This window comes from Mesoplodon mirus, assembly GCF_964341445.2.
Source record: "Mesoplodon mirus genome assembly, chromosome: 5".
NCBI classification, from domain to species: domain Eukaryota; kingdom Metazoa; phylum Chordata; class Mammalia; order Artiodactyla; family Ziphiidae; genus Mesoplodon; species Mesoplodon mirus.
In genome coordinates, this window is record NC_138980.1 from 39,979,043 (window position 1) to 40,005,990 (window position 26,948).

Here is a 26,948-nt window from a genome sequence, read left to right on the forward strand (position 1 = left end):
AGGTGGAATGATGGAATGCTTGAGGAGAATGAGTAGTAAATGAGCAGGTCCAGGGACTTCCCTGCCGGACTAGTGGTTAAGACTCCTCCTTCCCAATGCAGGCGGCACGTGTTAGATCCCTGGTCCAGGAACTAAGATCCCGCCAGCGGCACGGTGGGGCCTTAAAAAAAAAAAAAAAAAAGCAGGTCCCGGGAAGAGTGGCAGCTGGAGATGGCGGGCGGCCGCAAGCACCTTTGGAAGCCACCAAAGAGGAGAATGGGGCCTTGGAGCAGTGGAGGGGGGACTTGGAGGGAAGATGGGTGTGTGTATCTGTGTATTGAAAGGGGCACTAGGCCCTAATCTGCTGGATTCACTGGTCAGCCATCACTGCGGGAAGGGAGAGTGAGTTGGGGTTGGGGGGAAGGGGCTAAAAGAGAGGTCCAAGAATTTTTTTGTGGGGGCGAATACAGTGAAGGGCCAAGGATGGAGGAAGAGGGCACTGGGGGAAGCGGCTGGAGATGATGGGGAAGAGAGAAGGAGACGTTGAGTGCTCGGAGAGGGGGCACAGGTGACGTGCAGAGGCCAAGTCCATGCTCAAACTGCTTTTCCAGCGGGCGCACTGGGGGTGGAGCCACAGGCTGGGGCGTGTCCCTACATCCTGTCCCCGCCCCTCACTCCGGCCCTCCCCAAGAACCCAGAGCTTCAACAAAGCGAGACCAGTGGTGGGGTGGGGAGCAGGACCGGTATAGGGGCGGGGCCTCTTCGCAGCGGGACCCCGCCCCTCAGTGAGCCGCCGTACAAAGCCTGGCGGGACCAGGGGCAGAGCCCAGCCTCAGGGGCGTGTTGGAGCCCGTCGGGCGTCTGGCCAGCTGCCGCCGTTCCCCTGGCTGAGGATCCACCTCACATAGCTCGGCCGCTTGCGCGGGGCGGGGCTCCGGCGTGTGTCCGCACGGCCGAGCACCGCCCTTTGACACGCGCTCCGGGCTGGGCAGCCGCACCACCTTACAAAGCGCGGCCATTCGGGCCGCGCCGGGTTGGGGGCGGGGCCCAGCCCTAGGGGCGTGTCCGCGCGGCCGAGCACCACTCCTGACGTACGCTCCCGCCCTCGCTGTTCCTGGGCCAAGGAGTCACCTCACAAAGCTGCGACCGCTAGCGCGCGGCGGGGCGGGGCGAGGCGGGGCCGGCCCCGCCCCCCAGCGTGCTTCCTCCCAGAGCCCAGGGCCGCCGGCAGGGGGCGCTGCGTCACGGGGCTGGACCGCAACGGCGGTGGCGGCGAGGCGGCGCGTGGCCATCAGGCGGCGCTACCTGGCTCGGCCTCGGCCTGTGCGGCGGCGGCGGCGGCGGCGGTGGCAGCGGCGGCGGCCTGGGCCCGGGCGCGGCGGCGGCGGCGGCGGCGGCGGCGGCGGCGGGGCCTGGAGCCGGATCTAAGATGGCAGGAACGGCGGCGGCGGCGGCGGCGGCGGGGCCGGGCGTGGGCGGCCCGGGGGTGGCCGGCCCGGGTGTCACGGGGCCCTGCGGGGCCGTGTCCGTGTTCCCCGGCGCCCGCCTCCTCACTATCGGCGACGCGAACGGCGAGATCCAGCGGCACGCGGAGCAGCAGGCTCTGCGCCTCGAGGTGCGCGCCGGCCCGGACGCGGCGGGCATCGCCCTCTACAGCCGTGAGTACGGGGCCCCAGGGCCGGGCCGAGGGCCGGGCTGCGCGCGGGGGCTGCGCACGAGGCCGGACGGGCGGGGGGCCCGGGGTGGACGGGACGCGGCCGCGGTGAGGGGCCCGGGGTCCCGAGGGTGAGGGTCCCTGATCCTTGGGGGCCTGGTGTGGGCTCCGTGGGGCCGGGCCGAGGGAGCTGAATGTGGGGGCCCCCGAGTGAGGGGTGTGGAGGAACGGTGTCAAAGGGGCAGAAAGAGAAAAGAGGGCGTGAGTGGTGGCCAGAGGTGAGGTGCCCCGAGTACAGAGGGAAGCGGGAAATGGGGGAGTAGCGAGGGCCCTGAGATTGGGAGGGGGTGGGCAGGAAGTGGGGGGCCGAGAGTGCAAAGTAAGAATTCGGAGGAAGCCGGGGGTGGGCGGGCTGGGTGGGAGGGGAGAGGGCCTGGGCGTGGGAGAGGTGGGAGTCTGTGGGCGGGTGTGGCCGCTCTAGCGGGGAGGAGGGAGGGGTGTGGGCAGCCTCTGGCTATCTCAGGGGACCCTATGGACTGCCAAGGACGGTTGGAAAGTGGTGCCCAGTCTGGGGGGGCCTGGAGCACCCTGTGCCACTCATCTGGAGGGCTTGGCGTTCCGGACCCCCGAGTGGGAAACTTCTAGATCTGGGGAGAGGGGTCCTGCGAGGGTGGTGCGAGCTGCTGTGTGTGCGCCTCGTGGAAACGTGGATAGGGAGGGCCCCTATCTGGACGCCCAGCTCCGAAGTAAGAGGTAACACGGACTCCTCCCTCGCCACGGTCCTCCGATCTACCTTTTTGGGGATGTGAGAAGCTGGTTACATTTTCTGAAGCTAGTTTCAAAACTGACATTAAGGTGGGAAAAAAAAAAATCACAAATGTGTTTGCCAAGGACCTCGCGTCTTTGTAGTTCATCCTTTTTCTTTCTCTTGTTACTCTTTCTTATCAGTTCTCTCTGGTCACGATTCCTCCTTCACATTTTTAAAAAATTAATTAATTAATTAATTGTTGGCAGTGTTGGGTCTTCATTGCTACGCGTGGGGTTTCTCTAGTTGTGGTGAGCGGGGGTTACTCTTCGTTTCGGTGCGCGGGCTTCTCATTGCGGTGGCTTCTCTTGCTGCAGAGCACTGGGCTCTAGGCGCACGGGCTTCAGTAGTTGTGGCACGTGGGCTCAAGCAGTTGTGGCTCGCCAGCTGTAGAGCGCAGGCTCAGTAGTTGTAGCTCACGGGCTTAGTTGCTCCTCGGCATGTGGGATCTTCCCGGACCAGGGATCGAACCCGTGTCCCTCGCATTGGCAGGCAGATTCTTAACCACTGCGCAGGGAAGTACCTCCTCCTTCACATTTTGTTATTCTGTTACACTCAGCTTGGTCTCTCCGGATTTCTTGCACTGATGCTCTGTGGAGTCATTGAGGGGGCCTCTCCTGGCTTTGGCCTGTGTGAGTTTTTGCCACTTCGGGAACGGGGGTTTTCCGAAGGGAAGTGTGTGGAGCAGTTGGTTCCCACACAGGATTCTCCCCACACCTCAACTTGGAAAACCCAAAATAAAGGAGCTGTGCATCTGTCCCCAGCGTCGCACCTCTTTTTGCTGGGGCAGAGCTGGGTCTTCTTGGATCAGATAAGGAGAAAGAAGGGTATCCCCGGTGGGCATCAGAGCTCAGGACAGACACTTAAGCTTGGCAGGATCCCCCAGATCACAAGCATGGCCATTCATTCAACACACATTAATGGGATACAGAACAAAGAAGGGCAGTGTTTCTCAAACTAGGGTTCCAGGGCTGATCCGCAAAGGAGTTCCAGGGGAGGTGGTTTATCTTTGGTAAATAAACTTTTGATTTTAGAACACTTTTAGATTGATAGAATTACTAGGAAGATAATACAGAGCGTTCTCATATACTCTACACGTAGTCTCCTCTCTTTACATGTTTCTCCAGGAGAGGTTTTTTTTTTTTTTTTTTTTTTTTTTTTTTTGCTGTACGCGGGCCTCTCACTGTTGTGGCCTCTCCCGTTGCGGAGCACAGGCTCCAGACGCACAGGCTCAGCGGCCATGGCTCACGGGCCCAGCCGCTCCGCGGCATATGGGATCCTCCCAGACCGGGGCACGAACCCGTATCCCCTGCATCGGCAGGCGGACTCTCAACCACTACGCCACCAGGGAGGCCCTCCAGGAGAGTTTTTACTTTTGTGTTTTTGTTTTGTGGATCTACTCGGAATTGTTACTAGTTACAAAGGGAACACTTCCCTTTTTAGAGGTCATTCATAACTGAAGCGTTCGTCAAGAGGAGAAAGTCCATGTTTCTCAAACTGAGAGCCCCAGTCTGAAATTGTTTCAGACCCCTGATGATAAAGTCTCAGAGGTCTGAAATAATTTTTTCCTCTTTAGGCTCAAGTAACATTAGTGTGAGGTATTAGTGTAAAAGTATGGGTACTGGAGTTGGCCAAAGCTGGTTGTATTAGTTTTCCAGGGTTGCCGTAACAAACTTGGTGGCTTAAACCAACGGGAATGTATTCTCTCATAGTTCATGGGCAGAAGTCCAAAATCAAGGTGTCGGCTGGGCCACACTCGCTCCACAGGCTCTAGAGGAACATCCTTTCTTACCTCTTCCAGCTTCCAGTGACTCCAGGTGTTGGTTGGCTGGAGGCCACAGAAATCCAGTCTCTGCCTCTGTCTTCACATGCCTGTTCCCCTGTGTCTCTGTGCCTTTTCCTGTAAGGTCACCTGTCGCTGGATTTAGGGCCCACCCTAAATCCAGGATTATCTTAGATCCTTAATTATTACTGTAAAGACCCTTTTTCTAAGTAAAGTCATATCCACAGGTTCCGGGGGTTAGGGCTTAGACATATTTTGGGGGGCATCCACTACGTGGGCTAGACTGGTGCCCTGAGGGTAGCTTTGGGTGTCTGTGCCTCAGTTTCCTCGGCGGTGGAATGGAGGTGATGACAGGACTGTGGCACAGCATGTTTGCTCTATGAACGAACACTTCTTCTTTGGAGGCAGCGCCTGCTCCGGTGAAGGCCTGGTGATGGCCTCAGAGTTGGTTGGGTTACTGCTCAGGGCGGGGCAGCCCTGGTTCCTGAGCCAGCTCCGCCTGGGGAGCGTGGGCCTCCGGGGAAGAACTGCTCTGAAGTCTGCCGGGGGAGTGCAAAGTCCTGGATCAGAGATCAGGCCCGGCCTGCTGGGTGTGGAGGGCTGGCTGACGGTCCCCTGGAAAAAGGCAGAATGGTCCGGCCACTGAGGGGACTTAGGGGTGAACCATGCTGCTGCTGGGAGCTGTAGGCTTTCTCTTGGGATGAACTTCCATCCCTGGCTTCAGCATTTCCCCAATCTGGACCCTTCTGGGACCCGAATGCTTTGGCCAGGTGAGGAGGCTTCAGGAGCCCTGTTGCGCTCTCCTGTCCCTTGTGAGGCGAGGTCTTGCGAGCCGCTGGTGATTCCAGATCCTGGGCATTCGCCTCTGTGGGTGGAGCTGGGGTGGGGCGGGTGGGCAGTCGACCGAGACATCCGCCCGAATCTCCCAGTGTCTCACATCTGGGAGCTGAGGGTCCTGAACGTGGAGTGTGACTGGTGTGAGTCACCAGCTATGCGGCTTTGAACTAGCCATTTCACCTGTAGCAGCAGCCCTGTAGCGACACCTGTACACGTCCTCCGTTTCCTCACCTGCGATGGGAATAGTGCCACCAGGGGCTCACGGGGTTGTGGAGCAGGGTGTCCGGCGGTGAAGGGTAGATCTGTCTATAGATGTTATCCGTGGTGATGCTACTGGCGTGGAATGGTGAAGAGCTGGCTTTTCTAAGAGGGAGTCCCTTATGCTGTGGGGCTGCCCAGCTGCCTTGCACCCCCAGCAGATGGGAGGGGGGCCCCTGGGCTGCCACCTCTGTCTCAGGTGGCAGGGCTGGGAGATGGGTGTGGGTAGCAGAACATCCAGCCCCTTTCCTTGACGTTTGCCCCCTCCCTGTGGGAAAGAGGACAGCTGAGGAAGGTCCTGTCCCAGTCACCCTGCAGTGAATGGTGACCCTCCCCACCCCTTCTTTTTTTTTTTTTTTTTTTGGCCTCGTGGCTTGCAGGATCTTAGTTCCCTGACCACGGATCGAACCCGGGCCCCCGGCAATGAAAGTGCAGAGTCCTAACCACTGGACCACCAGGGAATTCCCTCCCCACCCCTTCTTGCCACTTGATGTTACTTACCCTGGCCCGCGTCCATGGGATTGGCTAAATGGCAACTACCAAAACTGGGCCGTTTTCCTTGGGCAGAGTTGCCGGCTTCCCGGGCCTTGAGGAAGCTTTGGCACAGCCTCTGGAGTCCTTGGACGTGGGCTGCCATCCCCTTGCAGGGAGGCAGCTCCTCGGAAAGCCCATCGTGGGGCTGTAGGGCGGCGAGCAGAACAGACTCTCAGTTCCTCAGCCCTGTGGTGGCCTTTCTGGAGCTGACTGTGCTGCTCTTCTCTTTTGGTCCTCTGGCCTGTCCCCGCCGCATTGGCTAGGAAGGGATGTACAGCAGGGCTGGCTCTGACAGGGGCTAAATTTCAGTTCGTGGGGGACGTGCCAGGGGTGGAAACCCCAGAGAAAAACCCTCTGTAAAAGCAAGGTGAAGCATGGCCTGCTGTCCCGGAATCAGGACCCTGTGACTTCCTTCAGTCACCCTCCTGGTAGCCCACACACCCGGCAGCTGCGGCAGGGGGTGGTAGCGAGAGGGTTTGGAAGAGTTTGTCCTCCACCCAGCCTTGAGGATATTCAGTGTCAAGCTGGGGGGAAGACCCAGAAAGTTACACCAAAAGGCATTCACGTTTCAGTGGTGCCTGCCAGTTGCTGCTGGCTGCTGTCATTTATTGAGCACTTACTGTGTGCCAGGCCCTGCTTAAACCAGTGTTGACAGACTCAAATGCTTGACTTTGGGGGCAGCTGGGGAAAGGATAATAATATAAAGCAGGGCCTGTGGGCAAGCTATGGTCTGTGGACCCGATCGGGCCTGTGGCCAATTTTTTAACTGGTGACGGCTAAGGGCGGTTTGTACATTTTTAAAAATTAATTAATTAATTAATTAATTAATTAATTAATTTTTGGCTGTGTTGGGTCTTCATTGCTGTGCCTGCGCTTGCTCTAATTGCGGCGAGCAGGGGCTACTCTTCGTTGCGGTGCGCGGGCTTCTCGTTGCAGTGGCTTCTCTTGTTGCGGAGCATAGGCTCTAGGCACGTGGGCTCCAGTAGTTGTGGCGCAGGGCTCAGTAGTTGTGGCACGTGGGCTTAGTAGTTGTGGCTTGCGGGCTGTAAGCGCAGGCTCAGTAGTTGTGGCGCACGGGCTTAGTTGCTCCATGGCATGTGGGCTCTTCCCGGACCAGGGCTCGAACCCGTGTCCCCTGCATCGGCAGGCGGATTCTTAACCACTGAGCCACAAGGGAAGTCCCGGTTTGTACATTTTTGAAGTGTTGATTAAAAAGAAAAAAACAACCCAAGGAAGAATATTCAACCAAGACCACAGAGTCCTGCAAAACCTAAGATGTTTACTTACTGGCCCATGACAGAAAAAGCTTGCAGACCCCTGCGATAAATGAATGAAACAGGCAGGAGGAGGGGGTACTTGGGAACTCAGCCCCAGCCAGGGTTGGCAGATTTACCACAGCTTAAGAGAAACTGAAAAGCCCTTCTTTGTGTAGGTCTGTTTGTTTTGATTGTGAAGTGTCCTGATTGCTCAGGCCAGATAGAGTACACTTTTTGGACCATGTGGGTCAGTTAGCCTGATAGGTGTGGCCCTTGCTGTGTGTTACCACTGGTCCTTAGAACAGTTCTGGGAGGTTGGCACACCACTCTCATTTTACTGCTGGAAAAGCAGGGGTGAAAGGGCTTGACCAAATAACATGGCTGGCAGGCAGTAGAGCTGGCTTTGGAGTTCACGGCTGTTGGACCCTCTGCTCACTGCAGAGTGGTTCAGTGGAAAAGGGTGGTCAGGATTCAGTTTATCTGTGCATAACAGAAACCCAAAGTGGCAACGGCTAAACAGGATGGCAGTTCATTTCTTGTGCTCTTGTCCTGAAGACTTGGAGGTTGGCAGACCAGGGCTGGTGTGGAAGCTCTGCTCCAGGAAGTCCTTGGACCCAGGTCCTTCCAGCTAACCCCTCTCCCACATCCGGGGTTTGGGTCTTGTCATCATGGATCAACATGACGGCTGGAGTCCAGCTATTACACCCTGGTTTTCAGACAGCAAGATAAAGGAAGGGACAAAGGATGCCAAGAGCATTGCCAGGTGTCTGTTAGGGAAGGTTCCCAGAAGCTGGCCCTAGGTGCTTCTGCTTGCATCCCATTGGCTAGAATGCAGTCACATGGCCACCACTAGCTGCAAGGGAGCCTGGGAAATGTAGTCTTTAGTCTGAGCAGCCCTGTACTCAGTTAATTTCAGGGTTTCTCTTTCAGTGGGAGAAAGGGGAAACAGACATTGGGAGACAGTCACCTTGGCCACAGTAGGTAGGATGTGGATGTAGCCACCAGTGTTAGGAAGGATACTCCTGGATTATGGAAAGATGCTCAAGTCGGGGGTGGGGACAGCAGCCTGGTGTGGAGCAAAAGGGTCCCTTGGAGGAGCTAAAGAATGGGTAACAAGGTTGGGCCCAGGTCACTTTCCCGAGTGACAGGGCCTTTTCCTTTATGTGGTCAGGAGTGGCCTGCCATTTTTCACGGGGGCCTAACATGATAAGAATGGTATTTCTGAAGATTACTCTGACAGCAGGTTATGCTGTAGACGGGAGCAAGGAGAGAGAAGCCTGCAGAAGCTTCCAGGCGAGAGAATGCAACAGAAATGTAACTGAATAGTTTCACCTTAGTCTGCCCCTGAAGCGTGTCAGAGGCCAGGAATCATGTTATGGAACAAAAGGTGAATTCTGCCCAGGGCAAAGGCAAAGGGCAGATGGCAGAGGCCATGACCCATGGCCAGGGGTCGTGAGTGACCTGCCTGCAGGGTTAGCTCCACTGTGTGGTTAAAAGGAGACTCCCAGTATTTTAAAAATCAGAGGATTTCACATCAAAATCTGGCTTTGTACTTCTGAAAAAGCAGAAAGGCTGGCAACCCTAGGCCTTCACACCCTGAGGCTGGGTCAGATGGCAGTGCTGCCTTCAGAAGGGGCAGGCACCCCACATGGCTAGAGTCCCTTCTGTGCTCGCCGCCACCCAGCACAGGCCTCGCACCAGGAGCCATTTGCCCTCTCACTTGCAGCGGTTTGTCTCCTCTCTTTCTTTTCTCTTTTTTTAATTTTATTTTTGGCTGCATTGGGTCTTTGTTGCTGTGCGCAGGCTTTCTCTAGTTGCGGTGAGTGGGGGCTACTCTTCGTTGCGGTGCACGGGCTTCTCATTGCAGTGGCTTCTCTTGTTGTGGAGCACAGGCTCAAGGCATGCAGACTCAGTAGTTGTGGCTCACAGGCTCTAGAGCGCAGGCTCAGTAGTTGTGGTGCACGTGTTTAGTTGCTCTGTGGGATGTGGGATCTGTGCAGTGGTTTGTTTCTTAAAGTAGAGGGGCATTTCTCTGAACCCAGGTTTCCATCGGGGGTGGGAAAATGTTTCTTACCGTTAGCCCACACCCTTCTTCGTCCCCCATCCCTTTCTCTAGGCGGCTGAGTTGGAGCCCCGTGGAGCTGGGGGCTGTTACCCTAGTCCAAGTTGACCTGGCTTCCAGTCCCGAGCCCCGCCCACTGCCCACCTCTGAAGCCCCTCCCCTTCCTCACCTCTCCCTGCACCTGTGTAGCCCACAGGCCCTCACTGGCAATTTGGAAGTCTAAAAGGTATGAAAACCTAACTTCTTACTCATTTGACAGCAAGCTCTAACCTGACCCAAACTGGGGCACAATTCCCCCCTGAGCTGCCACGTGGGGCTCTCTGTAATCTCTGGGTATCAAGTTTAGAATGACTGTTCCCGCTTTTGGCTGCAAGACTGTGCTCGGTTCTGGACGTTTCCTATAGTTTGCTGGGGATGATCCACGTCATCTGAACCTTGTTAGCTTTTTCCAGATCTGAAGAATTTGTAATCTGAAACACACTGGGCCGCATGTGTTTCAGGCAGGGACTAAGGGCCTCGCGCGGTAGCCCCATTGGGGTTGTTTGGGCCCATATGTGAGATCACAGGTGGAAAGTGGCCGGTGTCGTGAGTAGCACCTGGCAGCAAGCACAGGCATTAGGTGTGGGGGCCTGCGTGAGGTGGGTGTGCAGGGCCTTTTATCAGAAGGAGGAGTCTGGTGTGAACTTAGGTGGTTCTGTGCTGCCTTCTGGGAGCAGGTCATATCTAGCAGCATGGGGGAAGCAAGAGTACTCTTGGCGGCACGTGAGGCTCCTTGCCTGGGGAGCCTGAGGAGGCACCTGAGGAGGTGGTGAGTTTGCTGGGACGTCGGGACAAATACCCATCCCAGATGGGGGAAGGGGGGGTTGGAGGGCCAGAGCTGGGCCAGACTTGGCTGCTCCCATGGAGAGTGGAGGCTGGGAGGGGCTTCAGGCAGCTCAGAGCTGAGACTCTGAACCCGAAGTCCTTGGATGGCCCCTGGGAGGGGGTTGTCCCATGATCCCTTGAAATTATATGCCGCTTGCATAAGGGGAGAGGAACAAGAGTCCATGGCTGGGACCTCAGAGGAGCCTGTCCGGAGACAATACTTCTAAAATGCCTATTAGGTCTGTGTGCTCCTGGTAAACTGTGGCTGTGACACTGCGGTTGGTTCTCTGTGCATTTTCTGGGAGAGAGGCTCCCTTGCTTTTGATCCTCCTCAGAGGGCTCTGTGACCCGAGAACGGCTGACAGCCACTGAGCTCAGCCGCAAATTGGGGGTGAAGTGGATGCCGCTGGCTTGTAAGGGATGGTCAGTGGGAGAAGCGGGGTGTGTGTGTGTGTGTGTGTGTCCCGTCCTCAGACAGGGGGAGTGACTTTGAAAGGCAGGAATGCCAAGGGCAGGTCACTGGATTTCAGGCGGGGGCAGCCCCACCCGAGGGCTGCGGTGGGGGAGGGAACCCAGGCTGATGGCAGGTCTGGGGAAGGCTGGGTGGAGCGTGGGAGAGCGACCCAGGACAGCAGGGCCCACAGCAGTTCTCTGAAAATGGGGAGACCTGAACTTCCATTCTTTCAACCAGAAACGTATCCAGAGTGGACTTGCTGTCGCATTGTGGTCATTACCATTTGTCTCACTTTAAACAGCAGAACTTGACTGAGCATCCATTGTGTGCCAGGTAGTTTTAGGAGCTGGGGTTAAGCACATGGGCCCACACTTGGGGGTCTTGGGGTGTGTGTGTGTGTGACAGGCATTAAGTCAGCAGTCACCCGCTAGTGGTCAGCGCCTTGGAGGAGGTGAAACGTACTGAGGCTTGAGAGTGCTGGGGAAGGGGCTGCTCAAAGTGAGGGGGAGGAAGGGGTTGGTCACAGATGGTCCCTGCTCAGAATGGGGCATTAACGCCACCAGGAGAAGCGCAGGTGAGGCAGCGCCTCACCGTCGGCGTGACTGCTCTGTGCCTCAGTTTCCTCGGCTGTAGAATGGGAATTTTGGTAGCATCTACCTTGGAGGGTTGTTATGAGTTGTGAGCTAATAGAAGTAAAGTGCTTAAAATAGTGTCTGCTACTCAGCAGGGCGGGAAGAGCTGCTGGGGAGTGAGCCTGTGGGCCCGCGTGGCCAAGGACAGCCAGGGGCCAGTGTGGCTGGAGCAGGGCGCGTAGGGGGAGGGCCGGGCCCCAGCAAGGGGCTTGGCGTTTATTCCCAGAGTGTTGGGGAGGGAAGCGACACCTGTGGTTGTGTCTGGGCTCAAGCCCAGTTCTGTCCCCTGTCCTTTCCTGGCAGGGTGATTCTGTGCGAATGACTCAGCCTCCCAGATCTCAGCTTCCTTGTCGGTGGGGAGGTTCCACTGAGGGGCTTGGCTGGTGGCAGGTGATCACCTGTGCCCGAACTGTAGGCACGCTTCTAGTTTCGGGGAGCAGAGAAAAGGCGGAGTAAGAACTCCCCTCATTGTTGCGCGGGGGAAGTGGCCCAGGAGCCAGTCTGAAGAGAATGGGGCAGGAGGCCACCAGCCGGAGAGAGTAGAGGTGGGAAGGAGGCAAGTCCCAGGGGCAGGGGGCAGTGGCTTAGCTGGGGTCTGCTGTATCTCTGGGTCAGTCCTGCTCTCCTGGGTCCCTGTCTCTCGGCCAGGCCAAGGGACAGGCCTGCTTTGCATTCCTGGGTTGGAATGCCCGCCCTTCTCCCTTCTGGTCAGCAGCAGTCCTCTCCAGAGTCAGAAGCAGCTGGAGGTCATGATTAGCATAGGCCGCGGAGCCTTATCTGACTTGACCTTGTGACCCTGGCCAAGTGACCCTACTTCTCGCTCGTTTCTTCCTGGAGCATGGAGAGTGGTCTTGGGGGCTGGTATTAGCCCCGTACACACAGCAGGTGAATGACATGATGTTAGATATCAGTGGCCTCCTAAACCTGCTGTGTGGTCTGGAAGAGGTGATCGTGAAACCCCCAGACAGGTACAGGAGGAGCTGGGAAAGGCACAAGGAGGTGGCCTTGGAGATCCTGCCAAGCCCCTCCAGGTCCCGAATGACTCACTTTGTGCGTTCACCCTCCTGTTTTCTCACTTCCGGGACTTGCTTGGGAAACTTCAGGATTCGGGGTCCCAGGAACAGTGCAGGTCAGGGCTGTTGGCACCCTTCTTCACATCTGCCCAGAGAAACCATGGCACTTGGCCTGACACTCGTTACGCTACACAGCTCCGACCTATGGTTTAAGAACCCCGAGTCCCTGACTTCTCCCACACCCACCCCTTTTGTTCCCTGAAAACCAGTTCTGTGAAGGAAGTTGAGACCAGGCTTCACCCAGGCCTGCAGGAGTTGGATATAGAGGCTCTGTGGCCCTCATGCGTCTCCTCTGGTGGTTATTCTTTAGATCACTTACTTTAATGGTTGTTTAATCAACACACACAGACGCCTGGGCCTTAGGTGCACTTGACAGTGTGTGCACCCATGTAACCGCCACCCAAAGCCTGACCTAGAACTTGTCCCCCAGCCTCTGGGTGGGTTTTGTTTGGTCAGGTGGGTCTGTCCCCTGACGCCAGGCAGCGCATCTTGAAAACAGGTCCAGACTGGTGGGGCGGGGCGGGGGGGCCGGCGGGTGTGCTCCGTCTCCTACCATCCCCCATTCCTTGCGTAGTGAGAGGAGAACCCCTTTGCTTCCCTCTTTTTGTCTGTCTCTTTCAATTGATTCATCGCCCACAGCTTCAGTAGGAGCGGGTCTGGGCTGTTTTCTTTTAAGATTGTTTGGCGGATTTGCTCCCCCGTGAATTGTGTTCCTGTGGCTGGGGTTCCTTTTGGCTGGATGTGTTACTCGTGTAACGGTTTTGTGTGTCAGGAACCTGCCTGACAACACAGGAACTGGTGAGATTCTGGTGGGGTTGGCCGCAGGGACCCTGGCAGATCACTGCTCTAATGAAAAAGGGATGCTCTTTTAATCCCCCCACAGGGGGCACGTGAGTAAATACAATCAAAGGCAGACTGGGGGGCGTCCTGCAGACCCAAGAGGGACATTCCAGGAGCTTGCCACATTCTTCCCTGAGCTGGAGGTGAAAACAAAAGCAGGCTGGGGCTCCCAGACTTCTGTTGTGTGTCCCGAAGGCCACCTCCGCAGAGCCTGGCTCTGGTCTGAGCCCTCTGTGTGACCGGAGGTTGGCGTCCCTAGTGATGGATGAGCCCTGGGTGGGGGATGCTGACGGGTCACGTGGCCTTGACTCCCTTCCACCGCCACGCCACCCCCGTGCCCTGCCTATTGCTGCTTTGAGGCCCTACCGTGGCTGACGTGGACTGAGCCCAAACATGTGGCGGGTGGGCGCCGTGCCAGGCACTTTACGTTCATTGACTTGCCTCGTCGTCAGAACAGCCCCTTGGGGAGCCACCAGAGCCACAGCTCATCCCCGTTTCATAAGGGAGGAAACTGAGGCACTCAGTGGTGGGCGACAGTCGGATGCCAACCCAGCTTTGGCCCTGACGTCTCGACTCAGCCCTGCCACCCCTTGGGCGCAGGTGAGGAGTCAATGCCGTAAAGGAGAGGTAGCACCTGGCCCTTGTGGTCTCTGTCCTGTGTCGGGGCAGTGGCCCCGGTGGCTTCTTCTGGAGCCCGAAGCCAGTCTTTCCTTATTCCTGCCTCGTTGCCGATTCCGTCATGGTGTCAGGCAGCCTCTGTCCCCTCTCGCCTGGGCCACATCTGGAGTCAACATCTGGTGAGGCAGCCTCGGGTGGGCGGGAAGGGGCCCTCCTACCTCAAACATCCTGTTCTCTGAGGCCGGAGGCAAGGCCGGAGGGGCTCCCGGAGCCCCAGGGGCCTGGCGGAGGCCCTTCCGTCAGCCGTGAGGCCCCAGGACATCCTGTTTCACCTTTTTCTTTGTCGATGGGCCCTCCACTGGGACTGCAAGTGGGCCTCAGCCCCCTGAGCTGGTTTCCTCCATCACTCTGCCGCCAAGGCTGCCTCTGCCCCGTCCTCCGGCCTCTTCCGGTTTGGCCTCCCTGGAGCCACCCTGATCTGAGGGTTGAGGCCCCTCAGCTGGCCAGAGGAGGGACACGTTTGAGTTCCCCAGACACTGACTGGCTCAGCTGCCTGTGCTGGCGCAGCGTCCCCGGCAGCTGCGGGAGCCAGAGTGTGGAGCGTACCAGCCGCTCTGAGGGGGTCCTGCTGCTGCCCTTGACAGAGCTCGCCCGCCCACCTCCGTCCTCACGGAGCACTGCCAGCCCAGCTCCTGCTGGCACAGGTGGTGGCCGCCCTCAGTGTTGCCTCCCAGCCCTAGGAGGCAGGCTCCATCGGGCTCAGGGGGATGGTGCCTGCCAGCCATGGTCAACCATCCAGGCCTGGCTCTGCCCGGGCCCAGGGCCCATGTCCTTCCCAGGGCCTTGAGCATGGTCCCCACAGCCCCCCAGGGCCAACTCTCCTCCCAGAGGCTGGGATGGGGTTCGGCTCTCTTTCATGAGCTGCTGAGTCCGCAGGCTGAGCCGCTCCCAGCATGTCAGTTCTCTGTGCCTTGGTTTCCCCTCTTGAAAGTGAGCTAAGTGTGCCCAGGCAGGTGGGTGGGAGCATTAGCTGAGCTACTGCACTGCGTTAGGTGTTTGTCTGGTACCACATATGGCAACAGCTTCAAAGTCATGGCCAGAGAAGAAAGGCCCGGCAGAGGAGGCCGCAAAGGAGGCCGGCAGCCCAGCGCATGGAGTGAGGGGCTGGGCTGCTGGTTTAGTTGCCTCCACCCCCCGCCCCCTGCCCCCAGTTATCCGCTAAGCCCCCGTGCTTTCATGGGCCAAGGAACAGGCGCACATCTGCTGTTCCTTTTGTAGCTCACAAAGCCCAGGGCTGCAGGCTGATTAGCATGGAGGGGGCAGACATTTGCATGTAATGGCTCCTGCCCAGTCGGAGCCCCTAGTATTCTTTGCAGAAAAGCCAAGCCCTTTCTTTGGTCCTTCTTCTCTTGGGGTTGCCCTTCCGCACACCCCACAGTGAGACTCATCTTTGGGCCCCTCCAGACCAGGCCTGCAGGACCAAAGCCTCCAACCCATAAAGGCAGATATCGCCCCCCAGCCCCCATGGACCAGCCCTTTGAGAGGAGTCCCTGCTGACACCCCCTCCCTGGCCCCTGACCCCCTGAAGCCAGAGCTGACTTAGGAGGTTTGGGTGTCTCCAGTGCGGGGCCTCTTCTCCAGCCTGTGGTCAGCCCCACTGGAAGCGGGGGAGAGGTGACAAGGGGCGGGCCAGCAGAGTTGGGTGGCTCTTATATTGTGAAATATTTTCAAAGAATGAAGGATAATACAGCAAATACCAAGAGCAGTCACTGCCACCTTAAGAGATAAAACGCCCATAGAGCAAAGGGCCCCCTATCTTGTCTCCTCCCAGGGAGGTAACCTCCTGTTCAGCCAACACCGGTGGTCAGCCTTCACAAGAGGCCACTTTGACGTGGCCTAAAGACCCAACCTGGCACCTTTGAAACCTAGAATCAAGACTTTTCCAATCACGGTATGAAGCTGGTGCCTCTCAGCCTCGGCCAGATGGCTGCTCTGGGTCTAAGTGGCCTGCACCAAGCCTGGCTGGGTGCCCAGTCAGGCTGGTCCAGTGGCCAGATGCCTGGTCTGGGCCCAGTGTGGCCTTGTGTCCAGAACTCTCTCTGGGATTCCTTCTCTCCAGTCTTTGCGTCTGGTCAGAGTGCCATGGGGATATGGGGCCCCGAGGTGGATGTTTTGTGCTCAGAACCCCTGCTATGTGCCTGTGGGTCTTGGGCTGGGCACAGGGTGTGTTGGTCCTCATGATGGTGCTGAGCGATGCATTATTATTTTATTTTTCTAGACCTGAAAGGTGGGGGGTGGAGCCCCAGGTAGCAGAGCCCAGGTTCAAAGCTGGGTCTAACGGACTCCAAAGCTGGAGTTCTGGGATCCGCACATGCAGTGTGGCCTCCCTGGCAGGGGGAGAGGGACTACCCTGGGCTTCAGGAAACCCAAGTCTCTAGTGGCCCCGGGCACCCCAGCCTGGCCCCCCCACCTGCTGCTTCTCCTCCATCACACCCACTAAGGGGGGGAGGGTTGGGTGCAGGCCTGTGCCAGGCAAGACAGTCACAGGCTGAGAAGCCGGTGTCCTCCATCCTTCAGCCCTAGTGGTCACTTGGGTCACAGGACCTGAGGCTGCAGCGGAGGGATCAGAGCCGTTCCCACTACCCTCCCCCCACACCAGCAGAGTCTGACCTCACTTCGGAGAGGGCCCAGGCGATTTGAGTGGGCACCAGGCCTCCCCCGCTGTCACGATTGCCTTTTGTCTGCTTACCCTTCAGGAACGTGGTAGAAATTCAAACCGCTCAGGAGGGTGTAACATGAAAAGTCCATCTCTTCGTCCTGCCTGATCCTGGCCTGCCCCCCCGCGCCGCCGCTTGTCTTCTGGTGCGCCCTTGCCGCGCAGTGTTTTGGGCACACGCGGGCTTGTGTGCACACGTCTCCCCAGGAACCCACTGGGCTCAAGGTTCTGCAGGTTTAAACCATGGGAGAGAGGGGTGCCTCCCTTCCAGAGGCAGCCCCTGCAGTCATTTCATGGTGTTTCTTTCTAGACAAGCCCCAGGCAGGCAGCGCGCCTGGCCCCTCCCCCTCCCCGGCCCCCCCCCCCCGCTCATTTTCGCACCTGTGGTGTGTGTGTATTTTACCCCATCTGCCCCTAACAGTGCGGCTTGGTCATCTTAACATGTCAGCGTCTAGAGACGGAAATCTGTGTCTTTCCATTGGCTGTACCTTCTTTCAACTCATTCAGTGGCTCTTTAGGTTTTCTGCTGCTTTGGACAGTGCTGTATCTAGGTGTATCTTTGCAGACATTTAGAAGTAGAACTGTAGGATAAGGTCCCGCAAGGGGACTTCTGGGTCAGAAGTCTTTGACAGAGATGCCCAGATGGATGGGGGCTGGCCCAGTGCGCCGGGGTGCTTGGGGGAGGGGTTGGGATTCACCCCGGGACAGGGCCAGGCCAGAGGAGCCCAGGGTGACCCCATGGTCCTCAAATACCCCAGGGCTGGGCAGTGTGGCAGCAGCTGCTCGGAGCGTCTGCGAGGACAGCACTGGAGCGGCCGGCTTAGGTTACAGCCAGAGGGGGAGGCCGAGCCGCGTTAGGATTCCCCGGGGTGGGATTCTCTTCCGAGACTGTAACCATGGCTGCTCCAGATTACGAAGTGCATAGGACACTTACTAACGCCTCCCTTATCTCATGGAATCCTCACTGCAGGGAGAGTTTTATCCTCGCTTTATCCCCATTGCACAGATGGGGCCCCTGAGGTTCAGGGTGAAGGCAGGTGGTGGGGCCCTCCAAGTGGGCTGTGTCCTCTCACCCTGCAGGCTGTGCCGCGATCACCTTTGGACAGACGAGGAAACTGAGGCCCGCAGTCACATCTGGAGAGCGGCACAGTTGGCCCTGAACCCAGGTCTCCCTGGATGCCCATTCATTTTGACCACTGCTCTCTTGGCCTTCCCTGCTGTGGAAGTGGGGCAGTGGGGCCTGGTGCCTCTGGAAGAGGGGAGGCCCTTTGAGGAAGGCGAGCCCTGCATCCCCCGGGACCTGGCTCGGCTTGGATGTCACCGCCTAGGCAGCCTGTAACCTGTATTGCACAGGGCATCGTGTGTATCAGACCCCCGAGTCCCTCCAGCCCCTCTTACCCGGCCTTCTCACTGGTGTCGCCTGCCTCCCTGTGGTGCCCGGTAGCATGGGAAGGCAGGGCCTGGCTGGCTTGTTCACTGCGGTGCCCTCGTGCCCGTGCTTGGCACCGAGCGGGCTGCAGGCCGAGCCACCCGGTGAGCCGATGGCCCCGAGCAGAGGGTGGGCCGAGGAGAGCACCCTGATTTCTCCATGCCTCGTCCTCCTCTTCACCCAACTCTCCTCTCTCCTGTGGAGTATTTTCCTGTGGAAGGTGAACAGCCTGTTTTATTTGGCTGTAGGAGGTGATTTAATAAGAGACCTCACATATGGACAGGCGTCCCCCCACCCCCGAGTCTGCCAAGGTAAATAGCTTTAATTATGCCTTGCTTGTGGCTGTAGTAGTTTTTCTGCCAGAAAGGCAAGGACTTGAAATGTGGCCCTTTTTTGTGTTGGTTGCTTTTCTTTTCCCCCTGAGCTGGTGGCTGCTCTCCCGTCTTGCCCTCCACCTCTCTGTTGTCCAGGAGGCAAAGAGCCGCTCTCATCTCACACGAGGATGGAAGGTTCTACGGGAGGAGAGAGCTTGACTCCAGGCATTTATCTCCATTCCACTGGGTCCCTCTGACACAGGTCTGTCCAGCCTGAAGGACTCAAGGACCCCCTGCTTGTTCCAGAGCAAAGGGGAAGGAGAAAGAGGGCAGAGGTTACCATGGGGCTGCCCGGTGCCCAGCGTCTTCCAGTAGTTAAGTGACCTTCCCCAGGCCACACACTCCCTCGGCCTGGGCAAGTGGACCCCCATTCTGGTTGCCTCCTGCATGTAGGGAAGGGGCCCAGTCTCCCTGACCCCAGGCCCTGGGGTGGGGGCCGTGCAGGTCAGCATCCCCAGGTGCTGGGCTGGGCACTGGGCCAGCCACGTGCGGAGCTCTGGATTCAATAAGGAGTCAGCCTACGATCAGGGCTCATCCAGGAAGTGCTGGAGAACCTTCCTGGTCTTCCTCCACCTGGAGGAGGTGACAGGGATGCAGGGGAAGAGAGGCAGGGTGCCAGGGAGGGTCTGCGGAGCCACGGAGGCTGGAGAGAAGGCCTTCTGCCCATGGTCTGGAGGGTGGTGAGGTCAGCGTGGCTTGACGGGGGCGGTGGAGGGGCTGTGTCGAGGTCGTCCGTGTTAGCAGGGGCTCACGAGCCCCATAAGGAGTTTGGACTTGTTCCAGAAGGCTCTGGGGAACCACTGAGGGGTGCAAGCAGGGGAGAGAACACAGCAAATCAGCCGCGTTAGATGCTGTGACTGGGACATGACTGGAGGCTCAGCACGTCCCCCGGGTCGTCTGGTCAGTGTCCCTGAGAGAGGATGCCTACCCCTCCCTGAGGCCACCAGCTCTTTTGAGGCCCTCCTGGGTGCCGGGCCCCGCTTTGGGCCCAGGAGTGAGGGTGGGGAGCAGGGTGTTGCCTTCAGGCCTGGGACCGGGGAGCCCCCGTGCTTCAGTGTCTGCCAGATTCTGTTGCCCTGGGTCCCACGGTGCTGTCCAGGGAGCCGACAGGGAGAAACATCGGGTGGCGCTGTGCTGGGTGGGGGCAGGCAGCCTGTCCCCGAGAGCCGCCTGCTTCCCAGCTTCCGTCGTCTCTTGCTGGGACGGCAGCTGCCCTCCAGCCCTGGCCCTCTTTCGGCACGGGGTCCCTCTGGGTACTGCCCGTGGCTCTGGGGGAGCCAGACTTCTGAGCCACAGGTCCACTGGGGCCTCTCTCACCTCCTCCACAGCCTTCCTACAAATCGCCCGTCTTGCCTGGGAGCCTCTGCAACCTCTCTGGGCTGCAGCCAGGAAGTCCCAGTCACCCCCATTCTCCCTGCTGGGCCCCTGCAAGGAAAAACACTGCTCCTGTGTGTGTCCCCCGCTCTCAGCACTCACACTGAGCACTTCTGATCCCCAGGTGTTGGGCGGGTGTCCCCACACACCAAGCAGTTCTCCAACACCAGCCGGCTGTCTGACAATTCAACTCAATTCTGAGACTCTCCCTGGAGGTAGTGTCAGATCCCACAGGTTGAGGGCTCAGTCCTATAAGACTGTACACACCCCACTTCATTCGCCAGTCGCAAGTTCGGCTTGGGTCATCTGTGCTTCTGATCAACCTGCTATAAATCAGAGGTTCCTAGGACCTCTTCCTCAGGTTCGATTAATTTGCTCCAGCAGAATTCAGGAAAACAGTTTACTTACTGGATGACTGGTTAATACAAAAAGATGCAACTCAGGAGCAGCCAGATGGAAGAGCTGAATAGGGCGAGGTGTGTGGGAAGCAGTGCAGGGCTTCCGTGCCGTTTTCGGGGGCACCAACCTCCCAGCACCTCCACGTGCTGATCAGCCTGGAAGCTCTCCTGAACCCTGTCCTGTTGGGGTTTTTTGGAGGCTGAGGAGGGGGGTCTGAAAGTTCCAACCCTCTAATTACTTGGTTGGTCCCCACATGGCTTTCTAAGTCCTATATCCTGGGGTGGTTGAAGGGGGCTTCACATGAATCATAAAAGACACCTTTTATGATCGCTCTTCTCACTTGGGAAACTCCAAGAGTTTTAGGAGCTCTGTGCCAGGAACAGGGACCAAATAACATACGTATTACAGATCACGGTATTACCACCCCGCTTCCTCTCTGCTTTCCCACATGCTGTTTCCTCTCGCTGGAGCATTTGTTCCCAATCTCTTTCCCTGGCTGGTCAGGTGCCATCTCTAGCCTCCCACAGTGCCCCTGTGCCCCTGGCCTCAGTGCCCATCACCTGGGGATCCTCATCACTCTGGCTGCCCAGCTCTCCTCACCCCCTCTGGGATGGGGAGGGTGTCTCCTTTCACGCCACTACCGGCTTTGTAATAAAGTTTTATTGGCACATAGCCATGTTCCTTTACATATTGTCTGCGGTGGAGTTGAGTCACAGTAGCAGAGATTAAATGGCCTGAAAAGCCGAAAGTATCTATTTTCTGGTCCTTTACAGATAGAAGCCCAGAGAAGTGGTGCACACACTGGCTAGGAGCACAGACCTGGAGCCAGTCGGCTCAGCCCCTCGCCCTGTGACCTTGAGCGAGATACCTAACCTGTCTGAGCCCCCTTTTCTCATCGGAGCCAGTGGGGGTGGTAGCAGTAGATACAGGGGTGCTGTGAGGGGGTCCGTGGATAGCGCAGGAACAGAGCCTGGCACCTGGGAAGTTATTACTCACAGTCTGACCTCCCAGCCCCATCGTGGTCTCAGCAGTGTGTGAGTGGGTGGGTGCTGGGCCACGCTGCCTGTGGAAGCTCAGTGTTTGTGACTTGGCTATTCAGGGGCCTTGCTCCCCAGGGAGCAAGACAGATGGGGTGGTTTTCCTAGCTCCCCCCGCTGTACCCCGAGCGCTGCATTGCCTGTGGATTTGTCCCTGGCGATTCCGGCCCCTCGTCCCCTGGCCCCAGAGCCTGGGTGGGACAGACTTTGCAGTGTGGTGGCTGGGAGGCCAGCCCGGGGTGGCAGGCCGGGTCCAGGAGCAGGGTGGACATGTTTGTGATGGCTGCGGCATGACTAATACTCCTTGGGCTGACTTCGTTTCCCGTTCAGAGCCCGTCTTGGGTGAGCCTCTGCGGAGCCTGTTCACCGCTCAGCCCTCCCGTCCCATCACTGCAGGGAAGGGGGACACCGGCTCTGCCCGACCTGGCTGCGGGGGGGACCCAGCACAGCCTCCTGGCCTGCAGCCCCCTTTGTGGTCGCCCCCAGTTAGAGCGACACGGCAGTCTGCCAGCCCCTCTCCCGCTTCCTGTCCCCACCTCTCCGGGCTGCGTACATGCAACAGCCCCCGAATGTGCCAGCTGGTGTGACCAGGGTGGCGCTTTCTGGCTTCGTTTCTGGAGGCAGGGCACAGCGACCAGTTCTGCCTCTTGCACCGCTTGCCCACTGCTGGGTCCAGGGCCTGTGGGCTCCGGTCCCCTTTCCTGGGGGGAGAAGCCCTCTCCCAGGAACCCCTCCCCCGGGGCCCAGGAGGCAGGCTGCACCACCTGGCTGGGATAGGCCCAGCGCCACCACCTCTGCCCACTGTCCTGGGGGCCCCCTCCCAGTGAGGGGGGGGGAGGGGAACAGCGATCGACCGAAGGTGCGGAGCCCTGCCCGCTGGGGACGGGGGCGCTGAGCGTGGCCACGGGAAGGGGCTGGGGAGGGGAGGCCCGTGACTGCCAGTCCGAGAGCTTGGACTTCTCCTGAGACTTTAAAAGAGGTAGGAGCCTGGTCCGGCTTTTTAAACATTTTTTTTGGTTTGTCATATATTTACCTAGCATCTCCTGTGTGCCAGGGACTGGCCTGTGGGTGTATGGCTGTGACTTATACAAAATGCTGGCACCATGGGCTTTGGTGGTCCCACCTGTGATGGGACAGCTCAGGTTGCCCTTAGCTCTGGCTTCCCTGGCCTGAGCCTCTGGATGCGGCCAAGCTTCCCTTAGCCACAGGTCCTTGTGGTCGCCTGCCTGGCGCCAGGTTGCAGGGGCTGCCTAGGGCAGCCGGTCGGGTTGCCAGGCTGCTTTGTAAACAGGCCCTCCCTGGTCTGCTTGCTGCCACACAGGCGTAGCTGACAGATCGGCTTTATTTTCTGCCCCAGGAGTGGGCATGGGTACCACGTCAAGGTTTCGGGTCCCTTCCTGAGACCCATTTATAGCTGGACTTGGGAGCACCTTGTGGGTGCGGCGTGCCTGTGAGCCTGGGGCTGGCCTCCCAATCCGCTCTTCCCTCCTGCCCGCTGTCAGGAGGCTGCCTGTGCCCTGCTCACCCCTCCCTCCAGGAGGTGGCACCTGGCTCCAGAGGTGGGAGGTCATCTGGCAGAAACCCAGGCTGTGGCCCCAGGAGCCTCCTCCAGGCGGTGGCCCAGGCTTAGGGCTCAGACTAAACAAGGGGAGAGCAAGGGGCCCAGTGGACACTCATAGGCCTTTCATATCCAGATTCACCCATTGGGAACATTTTTCTTTGTCTATTGAGATAAAATTCACATGGCATAAAACAATTGAGTGGTATTTAGTGCACTCACAGTATCAGGTAACCATCACCTCTATTTCCAAAATATTTTCATCATCCAAAGAGAAAACCTTGTTTCCATTAAGCAGTCATTCCCCATTCTCCCACCCTCAGCCCCTGGCAACCACGAATTTTGCTTTCAGTCTCTATGAATTTACTGGTTCTGGATGTTCCATATATATGGGATCATATACCTGTGAGCTTTTATGTCTGGCTTGTGTCACTCAGCATGATGTTTCTGAGGCTCATCTGTGGGTTGGGACTTTATTTCTTTTTATGGCTGAGTGATATTCCATTGTATGGATGGACCACATTTTTTTTATCCAGTCATCAGTTGATGGACATCTGAGTTGTTTCTACTTTTTGGCTGTTTTGAATAGTAACACTTTGAATATTTGCATCAAGTATTCATTTGAATACCAGCTTTCAATTCTTTGGGGTGTATACCTACGAGTGGGATCGCTGAGTCAGATGGTAATTCTGTGCGGCTGTACCATTTTAAGTTCCCACCAGCAGGGTCTGAGGGATTCAATTTCTTGCCAACACGTGTTATTTCCCCCTTTTTTGTTTAAAATTACAGCCGTCCTGCTGGGTGTGCAGTGGTATTTAATTGTGGTTTTGAGTTGCGGGTCCCTAATGACTAATGATGACGTGCACCTTTTCACATGCTAGTCATTTGTATACCTTTGGAGAAACATCTCTTCAAGTCCTTTGCCCGTTTTTGAATTGGGTTATATTTTTGTTGTTAAGAGTTCTTTTTTTTTTTTTTTTTTTTTTTTTGCGGTACGCGGGCCTCTCACTGATGTGGCCTCTCCTGTTGCGGAGCACAGGCTCCAGACGCGCAGGCCCAGCGGCCATGGCTCACGGGCCCAGCCACTCCGTGGCATGTGGGATTCTCCCTGACCGGGGCACGAACCCGTGTCCCCTGCATTGGCAGGCGGACTCCCAACCACTGCGCCACCAGGGAAGCCCAAGAGTTCTTTATATATTCTGGACAATAGATCCTTATCAGATATATGATTTGTAAATATCTTCTTCCATTCTGTAAGTTGTCGTCTCGCTTTTTTGATACTGTCCTTTGATGCAAAAAGTTTATTTAAAAAAAACTTTTTTTTTTTTTGGCCGTGCCGCATGGCTCTCAGGATCTTAGTTCCCCAACCAGGGAGCGAACCTGGGCCCCTGGCAGTGAAAGCACAGAGTCCTAACCACTGGACCGCCAGGGAATTCCCCCCAAAATTTATAATTTTGATGAAGTCCAGTTTATGTAGTTTTTCTTTTGATACTCTTGCTTTTGGTGTCATATCTAGGAATCCATTGCCAAATCCAAGGTCTCAGAGATTTACCCCTCTGTTTTCTCCTAGGAGTTTTATAGTTTTCACTCTTACGTTTAGGTCATTGATTAATTTGCGTCAGGTTTTATATATGGTGTGAGGGTAGGAGTCCAGCTTCATTCTCTTGTACAGGGAGACCCAGTTGTCCCAGCACCATTTGTTGAAGAGACTATTTTCTGCCCCTTGAATGTTCTCGGGACCCTTGTTAAAAATCAGTGGGCTATATGGGACTTACCTGGTGGTCCAGTGGTTAAGAATCTGTGCTTCCAAGGCAGGGGGCATGGGTTCGATCCCTGGTCAGGGAACGAAGATCCCACATGCTGTGAGGCATGGCCAAAAAATAAAAAACAAACAAACAAAAAAATCAATTGACTATAAACATAGGGTTTATTCTGGACTCTAATTCTATTGATGTGTATGTCTCTCCATTTGCCAAAACTATTCTGTTTTGATTACCATACCTTCGTAGTGCGTTTTGAAATCGGGGAGTGTGAGTCTTCCAGCTTTGTTTTTTTTTTTTTTCAAGATTGTTTTGGCTATTATGAGGGCGATTGGGAACACTTTGCACATTTGTACTCATGCTTCTCTCTATAAATATATTTTGTCGTTGTTGTTGATTTGGTGAACCACTTGAAAGCAAGTTGCAGACATCATAGGAATTCACTTTCCTTCCATATGTATCTTACAATAATAAGAACATTCTTCTGCAGAATAATGCTCCTGTCACATCTAGATCATTTGAAGTTATGGCTCTTGCAGTCCACACATTTCCCCACTTGTCCTTTGTAGCTGTTGAACGGTGTTCATTAGGTGGCAGTCCTGGACCACGCCTGGCATTTGATGGTCACGTCTCTTTAGCCTCCTTCACTCTGGAATACTTCCCAGCAATTTTTGCCTTTCCTGACTTTGGCCGTTTTGAGGCAACCAGGGAGGTTGTCTTGCAGACTGCCCTGCGACCTGGCACTGTCTGTTGTCCCCTCGTGATGGGACCAGGGTGTCTGTCCCGCTGCCCCACATCCGGGCTACAGCATCGGGTCGGTTTGTCTCCTGGTGATGCCGTGTCTCACGGTTCGGCTGAGGTGGGGTGCCCCATGCTTGCTGAGTGAATGACCAGTAACAGTAGTAGTGGCGGGTGCGGGGATGCAGCGCTTCCTGTATGCGTGTGTTGGGCCCGACTCCTGCCCCACCGTTAGTCCCGCTTGACAGATGAGAAAACTGAGGACTCAGACCTGCCCTGGTGACACACTAAGTGGAGTAGGTGGGGCGTGAACACAGGCCGTCTGGGTCCTGTGGCCACACTCACAATACATGCAAGAAGGAAGGGGCTCAGCAGGAGGAAGCAGAGGCGCCACTGGCATTTCTTTCTTGACCCCCGCCCACCCCTGCTCAGCTCTGAAGGCTGACGACGCCCGCGTGTGACACGGAGGGGCTGCTGGCTGAAGGCCCGACTCCCTCAGCTGGGCCTGAGCTGCCCGCTGGGTTCCCGTGACCCTCTGACCCTGCCAGACTTGCCCTTCTCTCCCCTGTGTCTTCCCACCTCAGTGCCCAGGAGCGACATGGGGTCTGGCACCAGCAGGTGCTCCGTGAGGGAACGTCCTGGCACAGGTGCCCCCCTGGGCCCCCCAGTGCCCGGCAACTCCCCATCCCTCCACCTCAGCCCTGGTTGCCCTGTGGACAACTGTACTCTCCTGCTGGACAGACTGCATCCTGTATCCCCACTGGGGATGCTGATCAGCCACCGCCTCGTCCTCAGCGTAGGCTGGGCAGGCAGAGCACATGGCAGCGCTTGTGGGGCAGGTGTTGTGGCACCCTGGAAGAATCTGGGGTGCCATGGGTTGGGGGAAGGTGGCCCCGGGACCTGGCGGCTCACGCCCGCCTCCCTCCTCTCGCAGATGAAGACGTCTGTGTGTTCAAGTGCTCGGTGTCCCGGGAGACGGAGTGCAGCCGTGTGGGCAAGCAGTCCTTCATCATCACCCTGGGCTGCAACAGCGTCCTCATCCAGTTCGCCACGCCCAGCGGTACGTCTCCCTTCTGTCCCAGCAGCACACGGAGCACCCAGAGCCAGGGGGCTTAGGCTCTCAGCCGTGGCGGGCGGGGGGCCTAGAGCCCGGGTAAATCATAGCCCATTCATCTGACCCAGCGAATGCCCCACCAACATCAGAAATATTCCCAAATAGAAATATGTCCACGGTAAGAGTACGTGCTCGCTGCCTGGACACTCTGCCCCAGACCTCGCCGGCTCCTTTGGGTCCTTCTGGGCTCTGCTTCTATGTCCCCTCCTCTGAGAGGCCTGTCCTGACCTGCCCACACCCCAGGCCTCTTGGAGGAGCCGGTCAGATGGGGGTCAGGGGCCCAGCCCTCCCGCAGCAGTGGATGGGGGTGAGACAAGGTCCTGAGGTTGGCAGAGGCTTTGTTCCGAGTGCAGAGGACTCTGGAGGGTTCTAAGTAGACCCATCTGGGGGACACACGAGCAGGGACGGCGGAGCCCCAGGCGAGTGCTGCTGGTGGCTCTGGGTGGGGGTCAGCAGTGGAGGTGGTGAGCCGCCCTGGGCTGGAGAGCCCTCGAAGGGTCCAGCAACCGGGCTTGGTCCCTGCAGAGCCGAAGTCAGTGGGCCTGGTGGTCGGCACAGGGGCTGGGGCAGGAGAGCCCAGGATGGAGAGACTGCCTGCCCACGGCTGCCCCCAGCTTCCCCAGAGCCCTCTTACTTGCCTCAGTGCCCCCGATGGAGAGAGGAGGCTCCCCCAACCCAGACCCTCAGGACTACCCGCCCTCAAGTGGCCTGGCTTCAGAGCTGAGAGAAGGCCGGGCTGGGAGAAAGCAGCCAGGTGGCTGACCACCTCCCGCCAGAAGCTCCACATTCCGTTTTCTTCT

General features: G+C 57.4%; 1 protein-coding gene across 4 annotated transcripts in view; it reads left to right on the plus strand.

Moving 5' to 3' along the window:
- The first annotated feature begins 1,371 nt into the window (after positions 1 to 1,371).
- CARM1 (coactivator associated arginine methyltransferase 1) overlaps positions 1,372 to 26,948 on the plus strand; it is a 41,226-nt gene continuing 15,649 nt past the window's right edge. For 2 of the 4 annotated variants that reach the window (XM_082623945.1, XM_082623946.1), the window contains exons 1-2: positions 1,372 to 1,637; positions 25,969 to 26,094. In XM_082623945.1, the coding sequence (XP_082480071.1) occupies positions 1,409 to 1,637; positions 25,969 to 26,094 (355 nt within the window). In that variant the 5' untranslated portion in view covers positions 1,372 to 1,408. The remainder of the gene's footprint in view (positions 1,638 to 25,968; positions 26,095 to 26,948) is intronic. The other 2 variants (XM_082623948.1, XM_082623947.1) reach the window with 2 other exon arrangements.